We start from the raw sequence: 13,214 nt of genomic DNA, 5'->3' as shown, positions 1-13,214 counted from the left end.
CCAGAATCATGTGGTCCCCTTTTGCAACCTTCTGAGAAGCAAAGTCAATGGACAATCCAGATTCACTTAGCAACTGTGCTAGTAAGTTAACAACTGCTGCAGTGATTCACTTAACAACTGTGGTAAGAAGGCTGTAAAATGGGGCAACATTCACTTAGTAACTAACTTGATAAGTAGTAGAAAATTTTGGGCTCAAAAATTGTGGTTGTAAACTGAGGACTACCTGTAATCCTGCAGCTTGAAGCCCCATGCAAAATTGGGAAGTTGGAAAGTTCCAATTAGCAAAAGAATGCTGTATTCAGAAATGTCCAACATTGTGCTATTGACATTATGACTGCCAATGCTTCCTTTGCCTAAGACACCACAGCTGGCTGGATGACTTGGGGCCAATCCCTTAGAAACTGTATATTCTAGTCCCACTTTAGGCATGAAAGCCAGCTGGCTGATATTGGGCCAGTCCCTCACTCTCAGGCCAACCCATCTCACAGGATTGTTGTTGTGCGGACTATGGGAGGAGGAAGATATGTGAGTTATGTTTGCCACCTTGAATTATTTGTAAAAATAATAAAGGCAAGATACAAACAAGCAAGCAAACAAACAAAATAAATAAAATACAATCCTGGATTGGAAGGGACTAGAGAAAGGAGTGATCCAGTTCAGTTCCCAATCGGTGCTAGACTTCACCTGGTAGCCAATGTGTTCCATTCCTAATTTCAAATGTCTCTATCAGTGTTCCCAAATATTTGGGAACCTTGATCTGTTGGACACAAGTTGGTGAAGGCATGAATCAAGGAACAAAAAAGTCCAAATCCAGTAGTGGGATTCAAAGCTTTTTACTACTGGTTCTGTGGCTTGGTGGGTGTGTCATGGCTTGATGGGTGTGGCTTGGTGGACATGGCAGGGGAAGGATACTATAAAATCTCCATTCCCTCCCCACTCCAGGGGAAGGTTACTGCAAAATCTCCATTCCCTCCCGATCAGCTGGGACTCGGGAGGCAGAGAATAGATGGGGGCGGGGTCAGAGGCGGTATTTACTGGTTCTCTGAACTACTCAAAATTTCTGCTACCAGTTCTCTAGAACTGGTCAGAACCTGCTGAATCCCAACCTCTGTCCTATTCCCCAGGTTCTCTGCAGCCCTTGCTTCAGAAAAGGGTCTGTTTCCCCTCCAGCTCAGACAAATGGAAACGATAGTTTTACGAATGGACATGATTCTCTTGGGTTTAGAGCCGAGATGGGCAACCATGGCTCCTTTATGACTTGTGGACTTAAACTCCCAGAATTCCTGAGTTAGTATGGCTGACTCAGGAATTCTGGCAGTTGAAGTTCACAACTCTTAAAAGGGCCATTGTTCCCCACCCTTGGGCTGGATGGAAGGCCCTTTTAGCCTCAATATACTCCTGCTGGGGATGAGAGAAATGCACTGCAAGATTGCTATTTGTAAGGGGGGGGGGATATTTGGCTCAATCCAGGGCCTTTCCTTGCTCTAATAGCACATTTTTCTTAGGACAATTTTCACCTCCAAATTACACCAGCTTCCTTTTTCATGGCATAAGAATCTCACTTCCAATAACTGCTTTGAGTAGAGATGCCTAAATGCCTGTGAAAAAAAAAATATCACAAACACTGTGGGTTTTTTGCTTTGTTTTATTTGAAGAGGTTCAACATAGTCCTGGGTGTCATTGTTACAAATAGCTAGCATGCATTAAAGCTGGTTTTCAAATAAGAGACTTCGGGTTTATAAATTTCCATTGTTCTGTTTTCTTTCAGGCGTTAGCTCGAGGCATTGATTCATTGTCACTTAGTTCATTTGAAGTGTCACCTGTGGCCATGAAGAACTTCAAAGAACAAAGGACTCAAAGAAGAAAGAAGAAGTCCTCGGGGGCAGATGATGAGGCAGAAGATCAAGAACCTGATTCAAATGATGGCCAACGAAGGGCGGTTAGTGTTTGCACTAAAATGTTAATCAAAGGGATGTCATAACTGTTTTGTGGAGAGCTTAAGCATATTTTTTTCCCCACAGAGATGGAGGCATTATCTAAATTAATACATAGATAGCGCTCAACTTACGACCAGAATTGAGCCCAAAATTTCCATATCTAAGCAAGACAGTTGTTAAGTGAGTTAAGCGTCCTATCTGATGACCTTTCTGATCACTGTTATTAAGCAAACTACTGAGGTTGCTAAGTGAATCGTGAGGCCGTTCAGTGAAACTGGCTTCCCCCATTGACTTTGCTTGTCAGAAACCACCTGGGAAGCTTAGAAATGGTGATCACATGACCCCGGGACACTACATCTGTCATAAGTACATGCCAGTTGCCAAGTACCCAATTTTTTATCAAATGACCGTGGGGATACTACAACGGTTGTAATGTGAAAAACGTTAATAAGTAACTCTTTTCACTGCTGTCATAACTTTGATCCTTAAACAAGTGGTTGTAAGTTGAAGACTATCTGTGTTTAGATATTCTAGGCCTTGCCAAGTCTCTGAATTTAACTACTGCAACTTCTTTATTTGTTACTTGTACAAGGCGTTATGTCTTGAACACAGTGGTGGGTTCCTAACCATTTTACTACCGGTTCGCTGAACGTTCAGTATCACAATTTGGTTTTGCCAATTGGCTTAGGGCCTTAAAGCATTGGCACGATTTCGTCCCTGTCTGTCTTTTTTTGTATAGTTTTTAAAAGTTTTAATTGTTTTTTTTAATTGATCAATTTTATGTTTGTAAACCATCCAATGTCCCAAAGAGGTCACTGGACTTTCTTGTTTTTCTTTGAAGATAGTTCGCTTCTCATACAAGAAGCTTCTTTAGCTTGACTGGATGGTGGGGAATGGAAATATTTATATTCCTTGCAGACAGCTGGTCATTTGCATTCTTTTACAGAGTTGTTGAGGCCACTTTGAGGTTTATCTGTGTCCTCAGAGCCACCTGAGTAGCGCAAATGGGTGTGGAACTGTTGAAAGGACTGTGTGATAGATTGGAGATAGACGAGAGGGCTTGTCTACCCCAAGGATAAAATATCCAGACACAAACTAAGAAATATGGTACATGCAGTACAATGCAGTGAGATATGTATATTGGGGAAACAAAACCACCACTTCATAATTGCATGGCACAACATAGGAAAAGAAATCCATCAAGACAAGATTCAATACTCCATTTGTCCATTTAAAAGACACAGGCCACTCTTTTGAAGACAGCAAGTCCACATTTTGGACAGAGAGGACAGTTGGTTTTAAAGAAGGGCCAAAGAGGCTATCTGTGTCAAAACTGAACAGTTCTCTCAACACAGGGAGAAGGATATGACATTATCCATCTCCTGCTCTATGCCCTGAGGTGACCCTGAGGCCACAGATAAATCTCTTAAGTGATCTCAACAACTCTCTAAAAGGATGCAAATGACCAGCTGTCTGCAAGGAATATAAATCCTTCCATTCCTCATCATACAGTTAGAACTGAAGGAAGCTTCTTGGATGAGAAGAGAAACGTCTTCAAAGAAAGATAAAGAAAGTTCACTTGCCTCTTTAAAAAGCACCTTTGGGACAACTATGATCTGGATGACTGAAAATCCCCATAGACATCAAGCTACCCAATAATGCCTTATTGGTGAGGTGGGCAGCATATAGCAATAGTGTTTAGACTTATATACCCATCTCACAGTGCTTTATAGCTCTCTGGGCGGTTTACAATGTAGAAGCATTATTTGCATATAGCGCCCAACAATCTGGGTTCTCATTTTACTGACCTTGGAAAGATGGAAGGCTGAGTCAACCCTGAGCCCCCTCAGGATTGAATTCCCCAGTGGACAGAGTTAGCCTGCAGTACCGCACTTTAACCACTGTGCCACCAAGGCTCCTGGCATATACATTTAATAAATAAATAAATAAAAACATAGCCTTTTCATACAGTATCTTAAAGCGGGTTCATCCTTTTCTGAGTTTGAATAACAGTTGTGGAAGATAGAAGTTTTAAGTAGTCACGGACAGTTGGTCCCAGCTTGCTTCTAGGATTAAGATGGAACTAACCTCTTTTCTACAGCATTTTCGTTGGGCCTTCTCTCTTTCTAGAAGGACAAACTCAAAACTTCTCAAAATTGTTGTGTGTTGAAATAAATATTGGATCCTTAAGTGTTAGACAATCTTAGCAGTATTTGGCAAGTTGCATGCGAAGTATAGATGATGAAGTGGTAAATGATTCAAGATAACTACACCAATCTTAAACTGCTCCTGCATGAGTGACATTCAGATGAATTTTATTTCTTTTTATTCTTTTTGTGGGTATTTTATTCTTGTTATTTAATTGAATTAATCTTACAATCTTACTAATTGTAAGATTGTTCATGCGGAAATGATTTAATGAGTTGGTCTGTTTTGAAAGGATTTTGGCATGGAAAATGATAAAAATAATAAAAAATATATGCCAGGCTAGGTGTGAAATGAAGCAACATCTTTCTTGGGGTGGGTTACTTCAGCAAATGAGTTGTCTTTTCATTTTGCATGTATGCATTTGTCATCCACTTACATACAAGCATCAAAGCACTTAAAACATTTTTGAGAAGTCTGGGCCAAAATCTGAGCAAAAGCTGTTTAATTATCAGGAGAAGATTAATCAATTTGATTATTGTTTTATGGAAATGACTTTTCTCTGATTAACAACTGAAAACGTCTCTTTCAGTGCCGCTATTCTTTTCTCTTTTTATTTCTACTCTCATCATTGCATTAGATCATGGCAAAATTCACTTTGCTGTTATGGCCATGGGAATATTTTAAGTAGCACATTTCTGCAAACGTGGGAAAAATACTGCTGGTGGCACCTATGCATCTACTCATTCATATTTATGTGTGTCTTTCTCTTTGTGTGTGTAAGTGCCTGTGTTGCAGAAGTTTTCATTATTCATCAGTTGTTAATTTGTTCCAGTTATTACTCTGATTGTGGGAGATCCCATGTCTGTGTATGCACAGTTCATTGGTTAACATTTCTTGATTTTGAAAAATTAGTCGTAATCTAATGGCATGGATCTAAGAGGGCTTGTGCTATGGGCAAGCAGCCAGAGCCACTTGTGAATAGCCAACTCAGTAATATTATTGTTTACTACCTGCGTTGCAAGAATATCACTAAACCCTTTGCTTTCCCCTGGAAATGACCAGACAAGCTTTGTAGAGTTTGGAGGAGGTCAAGTTTAGGCTACTTGCAACTGCGCAATCATTCCAAGCTAGGCCCTCTCTTGATACCTCCTTCTAGTCTAGCTGGTAGTTGCCCAATATCTCCTCTCATGAAGGATGTAACTTATTAAGGAATTGATCTTTTTGAATCCATCTTGATGTTGGCAATACTAAAAAAGAATTGGGCTAAGCTTTTGCTTAGAAATATTTTCTAAGGGATTGGGACAGCAATGGGAATTGTGTTAATCAAATGCACTGATGGTAGGGATTACAGCTGGAAGCCAAGTAGGTGCAATCTAGCCCAAGAGAATGAGCAGGTGGTCTTCCAGGTGCCAATGTAGTGGCAGGCAAATTGTGCAGAGCACAGGGAAATCCCACTCCATCTGTCTCCAGCCGTTCTCCCAAAATAATATCTCATAAATGTATGTGGAGAGATTTGCTATATTGATGGAACTTGACACCTTCTTAGCATCCAATAAATGCATTATTAAATTGATTCCTTTCTATTCCTCCTCCTCCCCTCCTCTCCCCTCTCACTGGCCTTTTCCACTTTCTCTGAATCCTTCAAGGCTCTCCTGGGTTTTACTTCAGGCTCTTTGGAAAATTCGGTGAAACGTAAAACCAGCCATGGAAGTGTCTTCAGTTTCCGGCTACGCAGCAGGGAAATAGGTTCAGAGGCAGAGTTTGCTGATGATGATATTAGCACAGTCGGGGACAGTGAAATCCAACATGGCTCACTGCTAATTCTGAGGAACGGGAGACGGATGAGTGCACAGAGTCAAGGGATTTATAGCTCTCCTATCTACACCTATAACAGCAAAAGGAACAGTTCGGTGGATTGCAACGGAGTAGTGTCGTTGATTGGGGGTGGAGAAAGCTTGGATCCAACTACTCCAAGCGATGTGCTGTTACCACCACTAATGGCAGAGAAATATGGAACAGCTGACACGGTGGGTCTACTTTTATTCTTGCCTTGCCCTTCGGATTTCCTTTGTCAGCTGCCAAGCCTCACATAGCCCACCAATCAACCATATACTGTGACTTACAGAAGCTTGACAGACAGACAGACCAATACAAGAAGACATGTGGTAAAAATAGAATATTTACAGAGCCTTGCTGAGGATATTTATATATAGCCCATGGCTGATGGTCTGAGCGAGGCTTGCTAGATCATGAGTTTATTGAAGAGATACTTCTAGTAGTTACTGGGGTTTGGGATTAAGAATTCTTCTACCCATTTTCTCTACAGATGTTAGATGCAAATGTCAGGTCCTGATGCTGCAATCTAGAGCCTTAATCATTATTAAGATTTGTGTTAAGATGATGATTCAGAGGTCAGTGACTTCTAAAGGTGCTTACCCCTTGTCATCCCTAGGAATCAGCAGGCAAAACATAAAAAGGTGTTGGATTCATTTGTTCTGCAGTAAAGGTAGTCCTCAACTTACAACAGTTCATTTAGTGGTCGTTCAGAATTACAACAGCATTGAAAAAAATGACTTACGATTGGTTTTCATACTTAGGATAATTGCAGCATCCCCGTGGTTATGCGGTCAGAATTCAAGCACTTGACAACTGGCATGTATTTATGACAGTTGCACTCTCTTGAGGTCGTGTGATCACCACTGGTAACCTTCCCAGCTGGCTTCTGCCATGCAAAGTCAGATTTGCCTAGTGACCACATGATTTATTTAACAACTGTAGTGATTGGCTTAACAATGGTGACAAAATAGCTCATAAAATAGGGCGAAACAACTGTCTGGCTTAGCAGTAGAAATTTTGGCCTCAACTGTGGTTATAAATTGAGGACTACCTGTAATTTTTAATAGTCTTTCCTTAATTCTCAGACGTTGCTGTTGCTACTGGGTTGGTTGTTCTCACCTTTAGTAGATGTTGCTATGGTTTAACTCTTCTGGAGACTGAAGAAAGACAGTGTAGCGTAGTGGTGAAAGCGTTGGATTGACCCAAGTTTTAGTCCATCCTCAAGGACAGCTCCTCAGAGGGTGATGTGACAGTATGTCAGCCCAACATATCTTTCTGGGTACTAATAAAGGAGAATATTTGTAGCTCAGGGTCTTTAATGCTCTCTGAGCTTGCTTGTTTCCTTGCAAACATTTCATTATGATGTTTCATAACATCATGAGTCCTAGAAGGGAGTGAGGTTTGCTCTTGATTTATCTAGTGGCTTAACCTGTCCTGAATATAAATTGAAAGCAAACCCCTCTCCCTACTAGCACTCATGATGTTACCTAGTTTGGGTAATGAAATGTTTGCAAGGAAACAAGCAAGCTAGAGCGCACCAAGGACCCCACATACCTTTCTGGGTTCTTGTGGGGAAAAATAAGAGGAAGAAAGACTTGAGTTCCTGAACAAAAGATGGGTCGTACATCTAAAAATAGATACCTAACTAAATATGTTCAGAGCTCCAGGACTTGATTCCATGTTTCCGCTGACCTTGGATGCCTAAATTGTTTCTCTGGTCTTGATTTGTGGATATTGTTTACATTTCAACTATCCCTGCTTATAATTCAGTGCGGATTTGCTAGTACAGCAAAATTAAATATTCCTCTGGGATGAAGGCAGAAATGTTGAATCATAGCTATATTATTATGGAGGGAAAGCCCATGAACAGACACAATAATAGAATGAAGAAGAGAATATGAAACTGTGACGTGTGTTAGCATTACAACTGGCTAACTATCTTCATGTTCTCATGATCCTGTTTGGTTTAATTCCATGGAAATTCACTCAGTTGAGTACAGATGTGCATTCTAATACAACAGAAACCTATTTCATATATTGTTGTTTTGTCATGGAATAATCCATAAAAGAGGAAATTACTGATATGTGATTACAGAGAGATAACCTGGAGGGGGGATTACTTGGAAGTGTTTGATCTGTTAGGATTTTGTGGAGGTTTTAACTTCATTGAAGGGAACCATATGCCTTAAGCCAATTGAAAGACCCTGTACCACAGAAAACTAGTTTCACACTGAAGTGGGCTATCAGCAGCAACATAGACATGAAGAGACTAGAGCAGTGCTTCTCAACCTCAGCTACTTTAAAGTGCATGGACTTCAATTCCTAGAATTCCGCAGCCAGCTGATTGCGGAATTCTAGGAGTTGAAGTCCATGCACCTAAAAGTAGCTGAGGTTGAGGAACACTGGACTACAGGACAGATAGCAGATCCTATCTTGATGATGCTTGAAATCCAGTGTTGTCTTTGAAGAGATGTGCCAATACACTTAAGGACTGTAGTACACTGTATATTAAGAACTGACTTGAAAGAAACTGATTTAGAAGACCTGAAGTAATCTCAGTGACTTCTGATATCTGCCATCTACTGGCTACCATCTACTGACCAGATGTTCTCCAGAACATGTGAGAGTACAGAAGTGGAAATGTAGTTCAGGGTAGTTCTTGACTTACAGCAGTTCATTTAGTGACTGATCAAAGTTACAACAGCACTGAAAAACACAACTTATGACCATTTATCACATTTGTGACTGATGCAACTTCCCCATGGTCATGTGATCAAAATTCAGATTGCCATCTATTGATGACGGTTGCAATGTCCGGGGTTCATGGGATCCCCTTTTGTGATCTTCTGACAAGCAAGCTCAATGGGGAAGCCTGATACTAACTTAACAACAGCAGCAATTTACAATACAATACAATAGTAGAGTTGGAAGGGACCTTGGAGGTCTTCTAGTCCAACCCCCTGCCTAGGCAGGAAACCCTATACCATTTCAGAAAAATATCTATCCAGCATTTTCTTAAAGACTTCCAGTGTTGGGGCAGTCACAACTTTTGGAGGCAAGCTGTTCCACTGATTGATTGTTCTAACTGTCAGGAAATTTCTCCTCAGTTCTAAGTTGCTTCTCTCCTTCATTAGTTTCCACCCATTGCTTCTTGTTCTACTCTCAGGTGCCTTGGAGAATAGCTTGACTCCCTCTTCTTTGTGGCAACCCCTGAGATATCGGAAGACTGCTATCATGTCTCCCCTAGTCCTTCTTTCTATTAAACTAGACATACCCAGTTCCTGCAACCGTTCTTCATATGTTTTAGTCTCCAGTCCCCTAATCATCTTTCTTGCTCTTCTCTGCACTCTTTCTAGAATCTACTTAACAACTGTGGCAAGAACAGTTCTAAAATGGGGCAAAACTCAATTAACAACTGTTTTGCTTAGCCACAAAATTTGGGATCAATTGGGTCATAAATAGAGAACTAAATGTATATCTGAAGGATACCAAATTGGAAGGGAAATGTCACAATTGTAATACTAACCAGTACTACAGCCTATAGATTGACTTTCCTTCCTAGACTCTAGTTTATCTTGCTGAGTTGTAAAAAAGACAATGGATGGATGAAATGTACAGGTTTTATAGCCCATTGCAATCCACAGATCCTAGAAACAGTACACCAACATAAAAATTCAGAGGGGAAAAAATAGAGTTAACACTGTTTCCTTCCAAGTTGTGGATCATAAATTGTGATTTATCAAAACATAGTGGGTAAGAAGATGCTGATTTTTCAGCACCGCCCAATATCTTCTACTCAGCCTACAAAGGAGTGTGCAGCTGATGACTAATATTCTATTAATATGTATGTTTATTAAAATGTTCACTGGACCACATCAGGAGAATACCAGCAGCTTAATGGCAAGCACAGTCACCCTTCAGTTTAACTCATATGCTGCTGTTGTTTCTCCAAGCAAAGAACGGGCAAGGTTCTTACTTCCCACTTCAGTCAGCAGGAGTTGCGAACCCTCAGCATTAGCAAAATGGATATTGGTCTAAATCCTTTGGAAGCTGCTGAGAATATTATCCCCAATTCTTGAGTGGTGTGTAAATTCACAGAAAAATAGCTAATGCAAATGGTGCTAATTATGGCTTCTCCTCAATTAAAATTGTCTTCAGAGAGTATGACTAGATCCCATATCAGAGATGTAGTGGCTGAAGCATCACAGTTGTTATTGCGAAGAGCAAACAACCAGATTCACACTTCAGAGTTCAATTGCTACTTTATTGCCCATGCCTATTTCACAGGAATCTTCCCAGAATGGCAGTCTGTAACTAGGCTTCATTAGGTTTAATGGCATTCAACAGGGGTCAGATCTTGCCCTCTTGTGCCTACATAAAGATTCCAGGCTAATTCCCCTTTTGGTTCCTCGCTCCTGGTTCAGCCAGTCTTTTTCTGACAGTTATATTCTAATTTTGTACAACATGTACATTGTAAATAGTCCTGCAGTGGACTAAGTTGTCTTCCCTTGGCTGCGTCTTGTTGCCCTGTCTTCCAAAATCATTCCCATGGTTTTCCCTGCCAACAGAGGGGCCCTTGTCTGAGTTCTTCTCCAAACATCACAATTGGAACTGACCACAGAGAAAGGAAGAGAACCACTCAAGACACTATCATTCCTTTTGAATCCTCAAGTCTTTTTGTATCCTGCCTTTATTATTTTTACAAATAAGACTGTGAATGCACACCTTCCTCCTCTATTTTTCCCAGAACAAACACCCTCTGAGGAAGGTTGGGCTAGAGAGAGTCACCCAATCATCTTTCATGATAAGGTGGGACTAGAACTCATGATCACCTAATGATTGGCCCAAAGTCATCCAGTGGGTTTTCATGCCTAAGGTAGGGTTGGAACTCAGTCCTCCCTGGTGATTGGCCCAACATCACCCAGTCAGCATTCGTGCTAAGGCAGGACTAGAACTCAAGGTCTTTTGGCCCAAAGTCTCCCAACTGACTTTCATGCCAAAAGTAGGAATTAAACTCACAATCTCCCATTTTCTAAACTGGTGCCTTAAATTAATGGTATTGAAAGCCACCAAGAAAAGCAAATGAACCAGGATAGTATTTTGGCTCCATCAGGTTATCCACAAATTTTGGTGGGTTTCTGTGAACTACTTAGACCAGGGGTGTCAAACTCAAGGCCCAGGGGCTGGATCCAGCCCAGGGGGTGCTTATATTTGGCCTGCAGGGCCGCCCCGGAAACAGCGAAGGACTGGCTCGTAGTGCCTCTGCTAGCAAAAATGGAACTTGGGAGAGCAGGAGAGTTGCAGGAGGCCAACACAGCCAAAAACAGAGCTTGCGAGGGCCGCAGGTGCCACTCCCAATTTTTGTTTTTCCTGGCAGAGGGTTGCAGGAGGCCATCGGAGCTGAAACGGAATTTGGGAGCCTATTTTGCTGGCAGAGCACTTGGGCCGCCACAGGTACTTCCAATACAAGTGATGTCGAGCTGGTCATGCCCACCCTGGCCACGCCTACCCCAATCCCCCAAGATCAAAGACAACCCTGATGTGGCCCTTAATGAAATTGAGTTTGACACCCCTGGCTTAGACTATTTTGGTACAGGTAGCTCACGGTATGATCTTCCTCAAATTATGTGTTTAAAAAGAGTGTTTTTTTAAAAAAAAAAACCAACTCATTCCCGCTCAAAATATTTTGGTGCATATTGAATAGGGATCAACTGTTGTATAAATAGGTAAGCAAAAAAATACCAAATAAATGGAATTTATCTTAACATGTCAATCTTTAGTGCTACCTGCAGCAAAATGAAGCCAGTAGTTTTACTATTTACATATATGCTTAATTCTTTATGAAACTATAATATTAATAAAACTAAAAACTAGCACAAAATACAATGAAATGTATTAATATAATAATGAAGGTAACAATGACAATCACCAAAGCTTGTACTACCGATACTTATGAAAAGTTGTGCTAATCTAGTCATAGGAAGATAAATATCAGCTGAATTCAAGTCATTTCTTTTTTTCTAAGTTAATATTGAGTAGTATTTTCTTACACTTTAATTCTTTTTTTTAAAGCCAAATAATTTTTAAAACAATCTGCATTAAATTGTAGTTTGCAACTTTCTCTAGACAAGAAGTTTTGAATTAAACATCTCCCACAGTACATAGTTTTTAATATAAATCTATGGCAAGCCTTCTTAAAACCATATTTACTTAGCGCAGGTGCTTTTTACCATGAAGTTTTCTGATGTAAGCTTTTTTTCTGCCTTTGCATAATGATCATGCATATAAATTCATCACACATTGCCATTACATAAATTATGGGAAATTTTTTCAACAGCTGCCTTATCGTCTCAGTCCTATTCTATGTGATGTTAACAATTTTAAAAATTCACAGTATTTTGTTGAGAGTCACCTTTGAAAACCTCTTTGATTTTATGAGTTCATTATAATTTTTATAAATCTTATTACTTGCATACATTTCAAAATGTATTGTTCCCTCTTAAACTCTGTTGTTTGTGAGTGTGAGAAAGAACAGAAATGCCTTTGCTAGTTCATCCTGGATCTTCTAGTTTCCTTAGCATATGTTGGTCACCACTTCATTTTGAAAGCGGGAAATTGGCAATTGCTATTTTGATTTCTGATCATTCTAGTAACTGGTTATTTTTGCAGCTGCCAGGAAAAAGTAATATCTTACATCCAGAAACAAATAATGATAGACACTAAAAAGAATACCCATTTATTAACAACAGTGTTTGTTTCAGAAAAAAAGAACTGAATTGAATATTTTTTTATTTATTGAAGAGTTGATTTATTGTGGGTAGTTTTCCTCAACGAAAAATTTCCTCACAAATATTGTTCAACAGTTTGGAATCCCAACCATATATCTGACATCAGTACAATCGAGCGGGTTCACAAGAAAAGTCTTGCACTCTTCTGTACACAATAGAATTCCTTATGCTACTAGGCTCGAAATTCTCGGTTTGGATACCTTAGAATTGTGTCGCTGCTTTAATCGCAATAATACATATGCGAACAACCGCTTTAAACTCAATGTAAATCGCTCTAAACCTGACTGTAAAAAAATATGATTTTTGTAATAGGGTTGTCAAAGTCTGGAATGCCCTACCTGATTCAGTTGTCTCAGCTACAAATTTTCACAGTTTCAGTCACAAATTGACTTCCATGGACCTTACTTCATACTTAAGTGGTCAGTAGTGGGGATATGCATAAGTGCACTAATATTCCCAATGTCCCTGTCATTGTATTTTTATTCTCTTATTCTTGTTCTCGCTG

At 40.0% G+C, this 13,214-nt stretch overlaps 1 protein-coding gene across 1 annotated transcript in view; it reads left to right on the top strand.

The window, feature by feature from the left end:
• The window catches only part of LOC309401147 (sodium channel protein type 5 subunit alpha-like), a 372,397-nt gene that overhangs the window by 176,713 nt on the left and 182,470 nt on the right, over positions 1–13,214 (top strand). Inside the window, 2 exon segments of the mRNA XM_081970165.1 lie at positions 1,769–1,939; positions 5,732–6,112. Coding sequence (XP_081826291.1) covers positions 1,769–1,939; positions 5,732–6,112 — 552 coding nt within the window.

Source organism: Natrix helvetica, assembly GCF_964273705.1.
Source record: "Natrix helvetica genome assembly, chromosome: Z".
Taxonomy (NCBI): domain Eukaryota; kingdom Metazoa; phylum Chordata; class Lepidosauria; order Squamata; family Natricidae; genus Natrix; species Natrix helvetica.
Note: the sequence above shows the minus strand (reverse complement) of the source record. Positions and strands in the feature narration are given on the sequence as shown.